The sequence below is a fragment of the Phalacrocorax carbo genome, chromosome 8 (genome assembly GCF_963921805.1).
Source record: "Phalacrocorax carbo chromosome 8, bPhaCar2.1, whole genome shotgun sequence".
In the NCBI taxonomy this organism is placed as follows: domain Eukaryota; kingdom Metazoa; phylum Chordata; class Aves; order Suliformes; family Phalacrocoracidae; genus Phalacrocorax; species Phalacrocorax carbo.
The window spans coordinates 16592595-16609778 of record NC_087520.1 but is presented as its reverse complement, the minus strand read 5'-3'; the positions used below and the strand labels follow the sequence as shown (position 1 = coordinate 16609778).

The window sequence follows — 17184 nt, the reverse complement described above, 5'->3', positions numbered from 1 at the left end:
AAAAGATGAAGACAATATTTTTGCCAATTCCATTTAAGTTGCAGTGTTACCTATCTCATAGATATAAGACAGAAAATAGAAACAGTAAACCTAACTTAGTATTTTATGGAAGATGATGTTGTAACCCCTTTGCCTGGTGTGTGGCTTTAGCATGAGCAAGGGCAAAAGTTTGAGTTGATCTGTACCTCAGAAAACGATTGGGGCAGGGCATTTTTCCAAATGTATTATTTCAGTAATGTTATCAGTTAAGAGTTTAAAGTGGAAAGTGCCAACTATGACTTTGGTGGTTTTATTTTTTTTCACGCTAGTAAATTAAGGGTAAGTCTGATTCTGAGGTCAGAGAATTAAAGTTGAAGCCGTATACATTTAGCTATGTATTAAATTTGCATATAAATGTAAACAATATTTAATGTACTACAGCACTGTCATGTGCATGCTAACAGATTATTGCTGTTGCTTACCAGCTGATAATTGATAGCTCTTGCATATCCACTGATAGCTGTAGTATGCAGCGTAGCGTACTACTACTGTAGAGGTAATAAAAGGCGGGGGGGGAACCCAAACAGAAGTAATTGCAGTTGGTTTTGCTTTCAGATCCAACAAGCAAAGTTCTATGAAAACATCATGAAAATTCTGAGACCTAAACCAGACTATTTTGCTGTTGGGTATTACGGCCAAGGATTCCCCACATTTCTAAGGGTAAACCTGTTTAAATTCTTACTTTTTTCATCTGTTTTCATAAGCTTCTAAAAATGTGAGTCTACTCTACTAATGCAAATGAGTCTCTGGGGATATTTGCCATGGATTTAGTTTTGCTTGGATACAGGACTGTAGTCAAAATCCCAATTGCTACTTTTAAGAATATGCATGAAATGTTTTCAGATGTGTTTAACTTGATTCTTTCTCTTAGTTTCGTTGTGGAAACTAGAGATATATCAGGTTGTGAAGGTGATACAAGAAGGCCAAATGCAGCAATATGATGTAATTTGGTATGGCCAGCTCTTATGGTATGTATTTCTCAGACGAGTCCACACACAGGTTATTGATAACTAGTAGAATGTTGTTAACTAATTTGTGTTCAAATTAAATCCAAAATTCTGATTCACATGAGGTTGGTATTTTTAGTGGACCTTACCATGATCTGACAAGCGTTTCAGATTTATATTGTCTTTCAGCTATAACTGAAATACATTACAAATGTAGAAACAGTGTATTTTTCAGAGCAACGCATGCTATAGCCAAATATTGTGTCTTTAACAGTGGGAAATAGTAGATAAGAAGGGTAGGGAACAGTGTGATATAGAGGAGGTGTATAGTGATATTGACCTGCTATATATTCCCTACTTACTTGATAAACAGCTTCCTGGGTTGGAGGCGGCAGTTGTTTTCTAGCCCTTCTTGGATTGTTCTACAGTGAATTTGTCCAGTTGCTTTCTGAACTGATGCCCTCCAGAACATGCTGTGGCCTCACAGTACACAGCTGTGTGTGTTGGAGATTTACTGTTGCCTTTTTGTTGTCATCTGATAATTTCTCTACACTAGTTCTTACAGAAAGACTGAACAGTTGTTCTTTATTCACCTTCCTCATGCTGTTCATGACATATTGTTCATTATAGTCTTGATTTGTTTAAATGTTGCTTCCACAGCAACCATTCATATATTTCAACACCTTGTTCCCTGGCTGTCCATTTTCTAGTTCATGAGATGGTAGGACAAGAAGTGTACATAGTATTTGAAATGTGGGTACATGATGAATTTGTTCAGTGTCATACTGATGTTTCTTCCTTTGTTTTCCTGTTTTCCTCATAATGGATGAAGTTCAGGTTGGATTTTTGATCTCTAATATGCATTGAGCTGACACATTCATACCAACTGTCTTGTATTACTCTAAGTTTTTTCCTAAATGGTAACAGCTAGTTGATATCTTAGGACAATTTTGTTAAGTTTGAACTGTTTTCATTAAACAGACCTCTGTACACTGAATCTACTCTCTCAGTTTGCTTTACTTTTCTCCATTTTTGACTACCATGTGAGAAATCAGGAATCCAGAGCCTCATTTTTCAAGAAACCCACCAAAGCTAGGAATTCATGCACAACTGGATTTACTTCAGTTTTTTGAAAGATCATTACTTTCTTTTAACCACAGTAGTGCATGTCTTCAGAGCATAAAACTAGCCTGAATATTTTGTTTTCTTAAAAAGAAAAACAAAACAAAACAACAAAAAACCCCAACCAAACAAAAAATCTTTCCTTACATACTACAATGAATACAGTAGCTTTCCTCACCCTTGAAAAGCAATGAAAGACCTCTCATTCCCAGTTTTAAAGGCCAAAGTTGCCTTGAAAACATTGGAAAAATAGTGAAATAATATGCCAATATTACACCAAAGGAAGCACACACCTTTTGTTTCTGGTGTTATAGAAGTATCCTGTTAAATGAAGCAAACTGAACCACAAATGAGCACATGTGGGGTTAGACTGTATTGTAAATGTAGACATTTCATAATACCAAGGAGAAGGAGCAGGCAGAGGAAACCTATGCATTAGTATTAGAAAGCTGTGAAACCTGGACTGAGAATGTACTTGAAAGCAAATCATTTTACTTGACAGAAAATAAGAAAAGGAATTTCAGTACTTTTCATAGCTCCCATTCTGATTTTATTCTGCTCTACAGGGGCATCCTCAGTGGTGATGCCAGTTTATGTTCGTTCTGTGTAACAGCATAAAGTAGGGCCTCTGGAGAGTCAGTGCTGCATTCCAGCATCTGATAAAATAGTGTCTTGCTTTCGAGTTAATTCATATTCAGAAAACAGTAAACTTGACTACAGTAAGGCATTCGACACTGTCTCCACAGCATCCTCACACACAGGCAAGCTAAGGAAGTGTGGGTTGGATAAGTGGACAGTGAGGTGGACAGAGAACTGGCTGAACAACAGAACTCAGAGGACTGTGATCAATGGAGCAGAGTCTGGAGGGAGGCCTGTCACTGGTGGTGTTCCCCAGGGGTCTGTGCTGGGTCCAGTCCTGTTCAATATATTCATCAGTGACCTGGATGATGGGACAGAGTGTAACCTCAGCAAGTTTGTTGATGATACGAAGCTGGGAGGAGTGGCTGATACACCAGAAGGCTGTGCTGCCATCCAGCGAGACCTGGACAGGCTGGAGAGCTGGGCCGAGGGGAACCTGATGACATTCAACAAGAGCAAGTGCAAGGTCCTGCACCTGGGGAGGAACAACCCCACGCACCAGTGCAGGTTGGGGGCTGAACTACTGGAAAGCAGCTCTGTTGAGAAGGACCTTGGAGTGCTGGTGGGCAGCAAGCTGACCATGAGCCAGCAATGTGCCCTTGTGGCCAAGAAGGCCAACGGTGTCCTGGGGTGCATAGAAAGGATTGTGGCCAGCGGGTCGGGAGAGGTTATCCTCCCCCTCTACTCTGCCGTGGTGAGACCTCATTTGGAGTGCTGTGTCCAGTTTTGTGCCCCCCAGTTTAAGAGGGATGTGGAACTGCTTGAGCAAGTCCAGCGGAGAGCTACCAAAGATGATCAGGGGACTGGGGCATCTCCCATATGAGGAAAGGCTGAGAGACCTGGGTTTGTTCAGCCTGGCAAAGAGAAGACTGAGGGGGGATTTCATCAATACCTATAAATATCTGAAGGGTGGGTGTCAGGATGATGGGGCCAGACTCTTTTCAGTGGTGCCCAATGACAGGAGAAGGGGCAATGGGCACAAGTTGGGACACAGGAAGTTCCACCTCAATATGAGGAAAAACTTCTTTCCTGTGAGGGTGACAGAGCATTGGAAGAGGCTGCCCAGGGAGACTGTGGAGCTTCCTTCCCTGGAGACACTCAAAACACGCCTGGATGCGTTCCTGTGCCCCCTGCTCTGGGTGTCCCTGCTCAAGCAGGGGGGTTGGACAAGATGATCTCCAGAGGTCCCTTCCAACCCCTACCATGCTGTGATTCTGTATAATGCTCGTTCCAAAATTTGGAGACTCCATTGTGTCTTTGTACTGATAAACATGTATAACTTCTGCCTCAGCATCATACAGCCAAATAAATCAGCTATTTATTCCTTGCAGAACAAAGTCTTCATCTATCGTGGGAAAGAGTACGAGAGGAGAGAGGATTTCCAGGCACAGCTGATGAGTCAGTTTCCCAACGCAGAGAAGATGAACACCACCTCAGCTCCTGGGGAGGATGTGAAAAACTCTCCTGGTCAATGTATCCTTGAACACATGGGAGACTACAGAATGAAGGCGGGTTGGGGAAACTTGCACTGCACTTGGGTATCACCTGTATTTCTTGGCAACATAAATATGCCTTGTGTCACCAGAAATTTTCCTAGGAAAATTAACTTTTAAACATTGTTAACCACCTTTTAGAGTGCCCTAAATTATTCCTGTTTAGAAGTACTCTAACAGTTTCTTGCACGCATTATCTTTTTCTTCATGTTCTGATTTAAATCATTACTGGCTGAGCAGGTATGAGATCACCTCATTGTATCAGACTTTTTTTTGAGGTGTTGATTTTCCTTCATTAATTTTCAAGGTAATGTTATACTTCACATACTCTCTTGAGTCTGTTCTGATGGAACCTGCTGGAGGAGAACAGGAATACTGCTTTCTTTTCACACTGTTGGGACTGAAGCAAAGAATGTTACAGGCTTGTCTAAAATAGTGCATTAAACTTGAGAGCCAAGCTCTCGTAAGTCTGTCTTATGTCTTAACTAATTCTTTTTGAGATCATATGCTTCAGTCTTTTCTTAAAGTAGAATTTGCACAAGTCTGTCATTAACAGGAGATGTGCACTACTTATGCATCTAAGAAAAAGCTACGGAATCTAATGAGGGGGCATCAGTTTGAAATATACTGAAATATGTAAGAATATGATATATTGGTTTACAAATGCAGTATTCAGATTAAAGAATAACGCTTCCATAGAAAAAGGAAATATCAAGTAAAAAGGCTGCTCAACTACAGATTACAACGATGAAATGCTAAACATCATGACATTATGCATGCCTAAAGCTAAATAGCAAAACTGTTAACATCAGATGTTGTTGATGTGATTTTTGTAAGTTGGCTGGGCTTTAAAATTTAATGAAAGATTCAGTGTGATAAATCCAGCTACAGATATTCAAGCTCAGTAAATAATAAAAATATGCAGTTCAAAATTAAAATTAATAAATATTCAGTGGTTACTACTGGCAGATTTTTCCTTTTTTTGCCAAGAAAGCACCACAAATGAAACCCTGAACCCTGCAGATTTTTCATCAGAAATGTCTGTCCTCTTTTATTTTTTTTATTTTTATTTCCCCCACAGCCTACAGTATTTCATACTGATAGTTAATAACATGCCCTTAACTTTCCCGATTTCAGATATCCAGTGTTTTACAGTGCAGCCGGTCCTGGAGGAACAACCTAGATTCAAAAATAAGGCAGTACCTGATCAGATTATAAAGTAAGTACATTTCTGAATAGATATAATAATGAAAGTCAGTCCATATTCCTAAACTGAGAGCCATTATTTTGTGTACTCAGTCATTGGTCAATGAATCTTAGAGCTTTTATTATTAGTTTATTATTAGTTTACTGACATACGTTTTCCCTAGGAATTTCATGAAAGAATATCTGCCCATCTACTTCTTATGGAATAGCATATGATTACAGGGTGGGGAGGTGGGATCTATGGTTTGGGTCCAAGCTATTGAGGTTTCAACACCTCTTCTTAGACCAGTGGTGGAGAGAGGGATCTTAAAGGTGACTGGCAGTATGAGAGCGGTTGAGTTGAAGGTCCTTGTACAGCAGAATGTTGTTATGACTTATCTTGCCAAGTGTAAAAGACATGGTAGCAAAATGGTTTCCACTGGTACTATGGTCAAGATTTTGTAAACAAATAAAGGAAATGAAGTGCCCAAAGTATTTTGAGAACAGGCTGGCTAACATTTCCAAACTACTAACCCAATGTAGAACAGGTTGAACTTGTTACATGCACCTAATTGTATTCTGACTACATGTGTGAAAAGCGACGACTTATTCTGATAGCTGATGCAAGACTGTGTACAACACCTACCAGAATATTGGCTGACTTCAGGCTTGTGAGATTTTTGGCTCCAAATCCATCAATACATAAGGGGGATTATAAGAAAGATGGAAATAAACTTTTTACGAAGGCCTGTAGTGACAGGATGGGGGGCAATGGTTTTAAACTGAAAGAAGGAAGAATTAGATTGGATATAAGGAAGAAATTATTTACTATGAGGGTGTTCAGACACTGGAACAGGTTGCCTAGAGAAGTTGTGGCTGCATCATCCCTGGAAGTGTTCAAGGCTAGGTCAGATGGGGCTTTGAGCAACCTGATGTAGTGAAAGATGTCCCTGTCTGCAGCAGGGGGGTTGGAACTAGATGATTTTTAAAGGTTCCTTTCAACTCAAACCATTCTATGATTTTTATAGTTACAAACATGGTCAAAAAAAGCTGTTGCTTATCACTAACTCCTGAATGAAAAAATTTCAAGATAGTATTTGTTAGCTTGTAACTTAAGGACAGCAAAAAGTATAAGCACCATCAGTTAAGGCAGGCCATACTTTTTCCCTATTCTTGGCGGTGCCATGTGAAAACACAAGGTAGAACTCTATCTCCCTAATTGAAACTGGTTAAAATGTGCATCTTAAGCTAAAAGTTCTCCAGGTGAATTGAAGCACCTGCATTTTTAATGCAAGAGAGGTTTTAGAATGCCTCCACATTTAAACAAATCTCAGACAAAACCCTTTAACAACACTTGTATTACGACTTTCCAAAAAGACACTGAAGATAGAAGGCTTCTTTGAGAATGAGATGGGTTAATTTCTAATTGTTCCACAGCTGGATTCAAACCAGATGTCACCTTTGTCTGCAGCCTTCTTTATAGAATTTTTACTGAAAATGTAGTTGATTCAGAGTGGAGAATTAAGAATCACTTCCCCACATACAAGCAGGTCTTTACTACAAGATTTAAAATAAAATAAAAAACACATACCAAAAAAAACCAAACCAAACAAACAAACAAACACCCCCCCCCAAAAAAAAAAAACAAAAAAAACCCCAAAAAACCCCCCAAACCAACTGTGGTTCCAGTTTCAGCTTTGAATACATTTTAACCTCAGTAGCTGAAAGACAGCTTGTAAATCTGGTGCTGTTCGACTAGATTTCGGTGTAGCGCCAGCCATATTTTGACCTTGTAACAGTTCTATTTAATGAACTGCTCCATATAAAGTGCAATCTCTTGTCATATGGGAGATTTTATAATTGTTTGTCTCAGCTGCTGAATTCAACCAAACTGTTAATTTTATCTGGTCTCAGAGATTTATTTTTATGAGTGTACTTTATTGGACATTTAATTGTTAGTTTTATTAGTAGATGGCAATGCATTTATTCTACCAAAGAGCTTCAAAGTGTCTGTCCTTTCAGATGGAACTGTATGAAGTGATCTGACTCAGTATGGTAGTGTTTTCCACTTTTTTTTCTTTATTGATGAAGATAGTTATAGTGGTTTGGATGAGAAATCATAGGTTCCCATGAACTAACATACCAGAATTTTGCTTAGCTCAACTGCTTAGGGTCTTTCCATTTATTTGTTTCTCTAGGCCTCCGAAACACACGGCTTGGTTTTACTGTAAGATATTTCTGAGATTTTTTTTTTTCTCCGCAAAATTAGCTTTTACTTAACATGGCTTTAAATTTAATTCATCTTTAAAACAAAAACTAAAAACTAAAAAGAGAGCTTTTTCTGTTGACAGCAAAATACTTAGCCAAAACTGTACAATCTCTGTTCTTTCAAATTAGCCAGTGCTAAAAGACGAGTGGTTACGAGTTTAGTGGAAATACATGCTCGCAGTGATTGGGAACAATTCATTAGCTAAATAGAATAGACCATAACATGAATTGGCAATAGATTTTTCACACTGTTGTCCCCCTCTACAAGTATTTATACACATTTTCTTGTCTATCACAATAAATTTTTATTAATTGTAGCTGTACACTTCTACGGGAGAACTTATCTTGGGCCGCATATCTCCGGGACACAGGGCTCTACCCACCCTGGGGACAGTGATGCACAGACACCAATATGATGGATACAAAATGTCCGTTTATTTAGCTGCGTCACACGCTTATATAGCTCTTGCGGTTCCTGTTCCTGCCACTCCTATGGGGAGGAGTCTATCTTTCCGTCACATCCCGTAATCTTCCGGTCGCCGATCCCTGTCTATTCCCCTACAATTAATGGCTTCAAATGTTTAGTTTATTAAATAACGATTGTTCTGGATTGTGAGCAGAATTAAACTAATGAGTAAACTAATTTGGCATGCTCTGTGGATGAAAAACCACAAGTATTTCAGTCCAGGTGAATATATCTGCTCTGCTCGGTTATTTTTAACAAAATATACTCCTTTTGTATGCCGTTATAAAGTAGGCAAGAACACAGGGAAGTAAAAATCTTTTCTAGACCTGCTTCTCTAGGTTTTAACATTAAAGTGGAAGTTCTGGAAATTACACCCAATCACAAGCTGAAGCTTAATACTTGTAAAATACTGTCTGTTGACCCTGATTTATACATAAAGTAGTTGTCTCCTGAGTTTTCAGTAAAGTGCATTTTTTCTGTGCAGTAAATTTGCTTTTAATTAAAAACTCAACTGGCTCAAAATTAAATATATCACTGTGATAACAAGATCCATAAATTTCTGAATTCTGTGTTTTACAATAGTCCTTTTTACATCTTTCAGTTTTTATAAGTCCAACAATGTGCACCGATTCCACTATTCAAGACCAGTCAGAAAAGGATCTGTTGACCCTGAAAATGAATTTGCTGTAAGTAAATGAGCGACAGGGTGATGGATGCAGTTCTGGTAGCTGTGGCAATTTTGATCTAGATCCTTTCTTAGTCTCAGCTTACTCATTACAGACTTCCTAGCTTTCGGATCTGGTTTAAAAAAAATAAACAAAAGATTGCTCTATTTCAGCACGTCTCCTATGTACTTGCTGTACAGCGCTGTTTCAGCTGCAGGTAAAAAATATGTAGTTAAGTATGTTCAACACACTTGTGTTAAGCAGTAATGTTTCCTGGTACAGATTTTCATTGTGAAACAAGGTAACGTAAATAAATATCAAATGGTTTGCCTATTGTAGTTTACAACACTTTGGCCAGATGCCAGCTTTGTCATCAGTCCTGTGCAATCTTGACAGACTAGAGTCTGCCTATGTCATTTTTATTCCTGTGCATAGTGGTGTAATGCTAAGAAATAAGTCTTCGTTGTTCAAATATTCTAGGAAACCTGCAACACCATAAGTTATTTTTCAGTGTCATACATAAAAATGTGGTAAGTTTCTATATTTTAATTTTAGAGATGTCTGGTATTTTATAGTTTGTCATGAAAACCATACCATGCAATATTTATGGCTAAAGCTGTGCTCTTGGGATACTGATGGAAAAAGGCATTTATTTTAAAACTGTACAATTTCAGTTATGTACATGCCCATTTGTAGTGTCAACAGTTTCATGTAAGGAGCTTCTTACCTGCTGTTAAATTAAATGCTTCAGATGCAAACTGTACCCTGACATACCAGCTTTGCACTGTATTATCAAGACTCATAATGCATATTGGCTTCCTCTGCAAGCTGGAGAGTTTTGAAACCATTTATGAATATACCTTGAAATGATTTTACAAAAATTAAATTGTTAATGTTTTCATTGCTTATGACAATAGATAATATGCATACTTACTTCAGATAGGTGGAAATTGGGATAGTTGGAGTATGTCTTCATTGCATTCATTATTATGTTTCTCAGTACTGGCAGTGTAGATGAGCTGATATTGTTAAAATAAGGAGCAGTAGGGTAAATGAACTAGTGGCATTTTAAAATACCCACAGCTGGTCTTGCACAGAAGAGGAAAAAGAAAGGAAAAAAAAAGGTAGGAACGCTGGCAACTTCTTATAGGGTTATTGCTGCTTTTAATTGCAAAATAAGTTTAGAAAGTGGAGGGAGGAAATATCATCTGGGTAGAGGTGAGAGTAGGTCGTTTAGTCACAGTCATTCAATCTGTAATGGCAAAAATAGGAATAGATACTAAAAGATTCAAGGGTAATTTTCATTTTCCTCTGCTTTGTGCAGCCTTAGCACCTGGAGATGACCTAATCTGAAATGAGAAAAACGATTTGTGCAAAGTGCTGTGCTAGATTCATTTTGCAGTGTCCTTTTATGCAAAAATGTGCATGTTTTCCATCTATATTCTTTTCACTCTGACATTTCTGAAGGCAGAAAAGATTAAAGTTTAAATCCTGAAGTATCATTTTCTTCCTGCTATGTTTTTTTTCATAGTCTATGTGGATTGAGAGAACATCATTTGTTACAGCATACAAACTTCCTGGAATTTTACGGTGGTTTGAGGTTGTCTCCATGTCACAGGTGTGTATTAACATGCTAAAAACTGTAAAACATATATCTCTGTGAATCCTCATGTACAAAATAATTTGTAAATTTATCACACAAGGCTATTGTTATTTACTTATTTTTATACATACAAAATTGTTATTACTTGTGTTGTATCTTGCTACTGTTGGGATCAATATATCTTGCATGCGACTTATAGTTTCAGGACCAAGTCCTAAGAGAATTGAACAAATCTGTGTTGGTGTCCTGGGTTGTACAATGTTGTTCGTATATGTGAAGTTTTATAAAACTAATAAGACCTTTTTACAATTTTATAAGCCTTAGACATCTTTTGTTTCTTTATAGACTACAATTAGTCCTTTAGAGAATGCAATTGAGACTATGTCCACAACAAATGAAAAAATTTTGATGATGATTAACCAGTACCAGAGTGATGACAACCTTCCTATTAATCCGCTTTCTATGCTTCTGAATGGAATTGTTGATCCAGCTGTTATGGGTGGCTTTGCTAAATATGAGAAGGTAAGAGCTTTTAAGTCAATCCAAGGACAAGTTCAGACATATTATTTCATAATCTTCCAACATTCTTCGTTCAAAGTGGTAGTGGAACGTGGGCGGGGAATATGAAAGCTATAACTCCATTGATTAAAAGATCCTCATATCCTGGTCACATCTGTATTTGAAAGCAGAAAGTAGCAAACTAGAGTAACTGAAGCTCTATTAATTGCAGTTATGAGGGTTTGCATATACATGTGAGATGAGATACCCTTTTGTAATGAAATGGGCTCTCACATATCAAAAGATTTGGTCTGGAGTAAATGAATTGAGTTTATCCTACAGTAGGTCTGGAGAATTTAGATGTGGGTTATCAATGAAACCGTCAGCAGGTTTTCTCAGTAGCTGCAGCCATTCTGCATAGGAGGTTTTGTTGTTAAAAAATGGGAATACAAATAAAAACTGTTCTGGAAATACATGGAAAATGGAATGTCCTGAGGAACTGAACTGTAGAATATTCGTCCCTAAGGCCACCTTGTGAAGGTGGTGGAGGAGAGAAAGCAGGAATGTTAAAAACTTGTATAAATTTAATATAAATAATATCAATTTAAATTCTAAATTATTAATGTTTTGGATGGAAATGAATGTGGGTTTACCCCACAGCTGTAGAGCTCTATTATTTCTGCCTGCCATTTTCTGGTGAAAAAATGCTCAGTAGACTCAGCATGTCAGACAGACTCCCATAGTGCTGAAAAGATGCCACGTGTATGTGTACACACATAAATTATATGCATGTTATTATATGTAAGCATGACATATTCTGGAGGAATATGATTTATGCTATGTTAGTCCTAAAGCATAATTTGTTTAGATATTTGGCAGCCATGGACAAATAGCTACAGTCTTCTTTTGTACCTGGGGTATAAAGTCTTTGGGCAGCAAAAGGCAGTGTGTGTGCAATATCTGGCTTTGCTTATCTATGAAAGAGTTCAATTTCTTCATTGTGTAACACTGGGTAATGTCAGTAAGTAGGGTACTTGGGTGAAATGATCATTTATCAATGTAAATCATGATACTCCAAATTTGTGCCTTTGTAGTTTCAGTGTAAGCTTAATAAAACAAACAATAATTGGGTTTCACGAGGAGGGTCTCAAACTCAGAAGTGTTGGATAAGGACTCAATATATTTTTAAGAAAAAAAAGAGCTCCTCGGTTCTCAGCTAATATAATAAGGAATTATCACTAGCAGCATCTGGTTAAGGAGCATGTGTATGTGTCTCTTATTTGATGCCCAATATTATGGTCACCAGCTGCAGTCAATGGAGTAATCACTGATTTCTTTCCTGTTGAAATGATGGACTGAATTTTTTTTTTTGTCTAAGGCTTTCTTTACAGAAGAATATATCAGAGACCATCCAGAGGATCAAGAAAAGCTAAATAGACTCAAAGATCTAATTGCTTGGCAGGTAACTTCTTACTGACAGCAGACATCTGAGGCTTCATCAGCTATTCCTTTTTTCTGTCCCTTTCTAGCAGGAGCACATAGCATTTAGATGATTGTGCCATTTTTTTAACCTGGTTTTGTTTTGTTTTGTGGCTGGTTCTTTTGCGCGCACGCGCGCGTGTGTGTGTTTGTTTTACTGTTTCCTCAAAGCAGGGAGGGGTAGAAGAATGAGAATATTCTTGTTACAAACTTCCTGCCTAGTTCTGTGATGAATTCATAGTAATTTTTTGAAAAGGGACTCATAGTAAAATATTCTCCTTAGACTAAACCTTCTTCTTCAGAGTACGCATAGTTGTAAAAGGACTATCTATTATCCTGTTTAGATATTAATAGGATACCTTAGAAGGAAAAAGGACTTCAACTCCTTCACTTTTAGTGTGCCTAACAGGAAACATTTATTCCATTACTAACCTACTAAGATCACTTATGAGACAGCATAGCAATAATTCTTTATCCTCTGATGTGGCATGTGACTGGTAAAACATTCTTGGGTCCTTCAGAATTTTTAAAATCTGTGCCTAAACGGAAGAAATGGCTTAATTACAAAAATCACATAGTATTTCCTGAGGAGTATCATTATTACAGTGTCCCTTAAGAGTTAGATGAAATGCTACCAAAATTCAGGGGGATTACCCATATATCTCTTTATGTCCTAGGGAAAGCAGTGGGACAGAAAAGTACTTTGTAGAACACATCATTTGGAATGGTTTATCAAAAGCCACATATAGTGGGCTACAGTTATGGTTAGAAGGGCCAGGATTTCAAACTCAGGTTGTATTGCTGGAGACAAAACTGAGAGCATGACAAAAGTCATAAAGACTTCATGAATTGCTGGGGGAAAAAAAAAAGCATTTGGAAATGTCAGAAAGTCTCTTGGGAAATAACTCTTTCCTAGAGGTAGGTGTTTGTTGTTGTTTGGCTGGGTGGGTGGGTTGCATTAGAAACCTTAATGGAATACTAGCTTCTTGCAGGAGTTATTTTCATGCTCAGTGACCCTTCAAGATTGCTGCTATGTGTCTTTTGTGTGACAAATAGCACAGAAGACCATTAATAAGTATTTTTATGCTGTATCTCCGGAGAAAAAACTGAATAATCTGCCTATACTAGCAGCACCGAGGTTGGATTTTTTTATTATTATCACATTATCTTCTATATAGTGTGCATATGACAAGCCAACCAGCCTGTAAAACCCTTTTGTCCTCAGAGAGGAAAATGCACCTACAGGAGGTGGTAGCAGAAAAAACTCTATTTTTGCTGAGATTCAAGGGAAAATGGCTCTCTTTGTTGACCTAAGCACTTGTTATGATAGTGGAGGGAAGAAAAACATGACCTCAGAAATTATCAATTCTATTTGCATTATCTAGTCCAGATAGAAACTATTGCCATCAATATATGGCAAAATGAATGACAATGAGAGAAGAGACATGTTTTTGCGTATAGGGAGTTTGCTGAGAGATGACTAATTTCTAAGTCCTCTGACATGTAGATTATTTAAATGAGAAAGAACTGTTTGCTGTGTAAATGAATGGGCATACTAATTGCTATATCAAGGCATAGTATAGCGATCTCCCTTTCAAGAGGGGTGTTATGAAATAGTGTGAGTTAATCTGGAATTCTACTATCAGAAGTGAGTGGCTTAAGATATTTCTTTTTGTGTTCCATGTCTCATTCTTTGTACTAGCTCACTAAAACATTCTTCCTCATTGATTTAATCGTATGCCATCTGTGTGAGATAGCTGAAGTATCCTGGGCTGCATCAAAAGAAGTGCAGGCAGCAGGTCAAGGGAGGTGATTCTGCCCCCCTACTCTGCTCTGGTGAGACCCCACCTGGAGTGCTGCGTCCAGCTCTGGAGCCCTCAGCACAAGAAGGGCATGGAGCTGTTGGAGCGGGTCCAGATGAGGACTATAAAAATTACTCAAGGGATGGAACATCTATCCTTTGAGAGAGTTGGGGTTGTTGAGCCTGGAGAAGAGAAGGCTCCAAAGAGACCTTATTGCGGCTTTCCAGTACTTAAAGGAGACTTATGAGAAAAATGGGGACAAACTTTTTAGCAGGGCATGTTGGGACAGCACAAGGGGTAATGGCTTTAAACTAAAAGAGGGTAGATTTAGACTGGATATGAGGAAGAGGTTTTTTACAATGAGGGCAGTGAAACACTGGGACAGGTTCCCCAGAGAGGTGGCAGATGCCCCATCCCTGGAAACATTCCAGCTCAGGTTGGACGGGGCTCTGAGCAACCTGACGTAGTTGAAGATGTCCCAGCTCACTGCAGGGGGTTGGACTAGATGAATTTTAAAGGTCCCTTCCACCCTAAACCATTTTATGATTCTGTGATTCTCTCTCGGTTTCATAGATGAGAAACAGCAAGAATTAACCATTTATTCCTCTCTCAGCCTTGAAATGAATCTTCCCAATAATGTTAATGGAATTTTTTGTACTGTTTTCTTAATGTTTTTGAAATGTCTTCCTGTTTCATTTTGATTCATCTCAGTTTGGTTATTAGTTTCAGTCACCAACCTTGACAGCTTTCTCCTGTATTGTTGCCCACCACAGGCTCTGTATATGGTTGCTTTCTGACCATCAAAAGTACTCAGTGGATGTAGTGGTAATAATAACTATTGACCATCTGGCATTAGGAAATAAAGTGGTAATTTATATCTATCCCTGTAAATCCCTCTAAAGGGGCTTCGATACCATGTTTTTAAAGTGATATTGAAGTTGAACTTCCATAAAATATGATCCAGTCAACGGGTGGACTGATGTATACAATATCAAGAGTATTTACAGGGTCAGAACGCAAAAAGGAAGTGTGGAATATAAGTGCATTTTACAAAAAAGCCCCAAACTTTAATGCAAAATAGCTAAAAGTCAATGTTAAAGCAGTTAGAAAGGTTACTGGCAGAAAGGCAGCTAAAGGTATGTTGCACAAATCTCATAAATCACCATCTTCAAACACTAAAGAGTAATAAAATGTCTTTATATTTTAAAGAGAAGCACCACAAAGTTTCTCTTTGTGAATATGTTTATTATTAATTGAACAGCATGTCAAAGTGTGCTCTCCATTATCTTTGAAGATAAGATTTGGGGTTTTTTTTGCTTTTAACTGGATATTATTACACTAATAGAACAGCAAAGATTATAGTAGCAATATAATAGCAAAGGAATGCATTGCATGGAAGAGGGGTTAGGAAGGTAGTATTACTATCGTATTTGCTTTAGTATAAGACTTTTAAAAATTATTATTTGGTAAGCAAGCCATTCCTTCTGACAAAGGAGAAGCATTTTTTAAGAAATTCAAGTGGAGGAGGGTATTTAATGAACGGATAGACCTTATCCTAAGGTCTTTTCCTAAGACTTTCCTAAGACCTCTTCCTAAGGTTCAAGGGAGTAGGTATCTATACTCCCCCCCCCCAGTTTTTAAAAACTATTGTTATGTACCTTCTTTTAACTCTAGTAGAAAGAATCAGGAATCTTAATCCCTTCGGTTATTTGTCACTGACCCCAGTCAAAGGATGAGCGGCAAAAAAGAAAAGCACAGGGGTAAAATTGAGCAAAGTTGACTGGGTTAGTGCAGGCTGCCTGTGTTCGTGGCTTGAATTGTTCATTTCTGTATTGAGGCATTATCTTAATGAAGTTTTCTTGAGGTGTGGGGAGTACAGAGAAAATCTGCAGAGTAAAGTCAAGGAGAAAGCAAGAGGTCACCTTCAATAACCAGGCATTAGCATATCAAATTGCTGCAGCAATTGTCAAAATGATCACATGGTTAAGCCGTCAGTAGATTGATTTAAACCTTTCTCAGTCACTTAATCCTCCATTTGAAAGAGAAGAGTTTGAAACCACCTGCCTGGAATCCACTTGAATATTTTTTCATCCCTACCTTCTTTCTTGTAAACTATGTCAGGCACCTTCATAAGCAGGTGCGCTGGTAGCCTAACAATTTTTTAAATTCTTGCATGGTGTGTTTAATTTCATAAGGGGTTAGCATTAAAATACATAGAAGAGAGAAAACAGTCATTATGAGGCAACCAACAACCTTCAAAAATTTACTGAGTAAGCCCATTTTTCAAGTGCCCTTTCCATCTTGTAGTTGCTGCTAAAGCTGAGATCAACTGACAAATCTGTCTGCCAGCTACAGTAAGAGTTTTTCAGTTGATTTAGCAGATACTTTAAATGGAGCTAGAGGGGTTGTCAGGCCCAGTTTAATAGTCTCACTTTTTTCTTTCTTTTTTCCCTCTTCAAGATACCTTTCCTTGGGGCTGGAATTAAAATTCATGAAAGAAGAGTTTCTGATAATCTTCGTCCTTTCCATGACCGTATGGAGGAATGTTTCAAGCATTTAAAAGTTAAAGTGGAAAAACAATATGGAGCCAGAGAACTGGTATTGCTCTCCTTTTAACCTCTCCTGCAATTTCTTTTTACTTAATATGCATCTTCTTCTAAAGAAAAACATATATGAAACTTCTGTTGCTTGTGGGTTTCCTCGTGATCTGAAGGTAGTAGGACCTGAGTTTTATAGTCAAAGAGTTGATTCAATTCTCTGACATATCAAATATTCCTCATTCTGGAAGATCTGCAGTATTTTATTATGTCTATTAAAATTGCAATTCCTTTCCGCCTTGTTAAGGAACTAAAAGCAAATTCTCATGTTTCTCCTCTTTGTAATTTTTCTTAGTGGTTTAAGGCTTTGATCTGCAATTGATGTCTCCCTGTGCTAGCCAATTCCAGCTGTGTTGTGAAGTAAAAGCTTTCATGTGTATA

The 17184-nt window shown here is 37.9% G+C and overlaps 1 protein-coding gene across 1 annotated transcript in view; it reads left to right on the top strand.

Annotated features, from left to right (window-relative positions):
• The window catches only part of DOCK2 (dedicator of cytokinesis 2), a 210806-nt gene that overhangs the window by 185568 nt on the left and 8054 nt on the right, over positions 1 to 17184 (top strand). Inside the window, exons 40-47 of the mRNA XM_064458922.1 lie at positions 595 to 699; positions 4079 to 4220; positions 5378 to 5459; positions 8761 to 8845; positions 10356 to 10442; positions 10773 to 10949; positions 12304 to 12387; positions 16667 to 16804. Coding sequence (XP_064314992.1) covers positions 595 to 699; positions 4079 to 4220; positions 5378 to 5459; positions 8761 to 8845; positions 10356 to 10442; positions 10773 to 10949; positions 12304 to 12387; positions 16667 to 16804 — 900 coding nt within the window. The remainder of the gene's footprint in view (positions 1 to 594; positions 700 to 4078; positions 4221 to 5377; positions 5460 to 8760; positions 8846 to 10355; positions 10443 to 10772; positions 10950 to 12303; positions 12388 to 16666; positions 16805 to 17184) is intronic.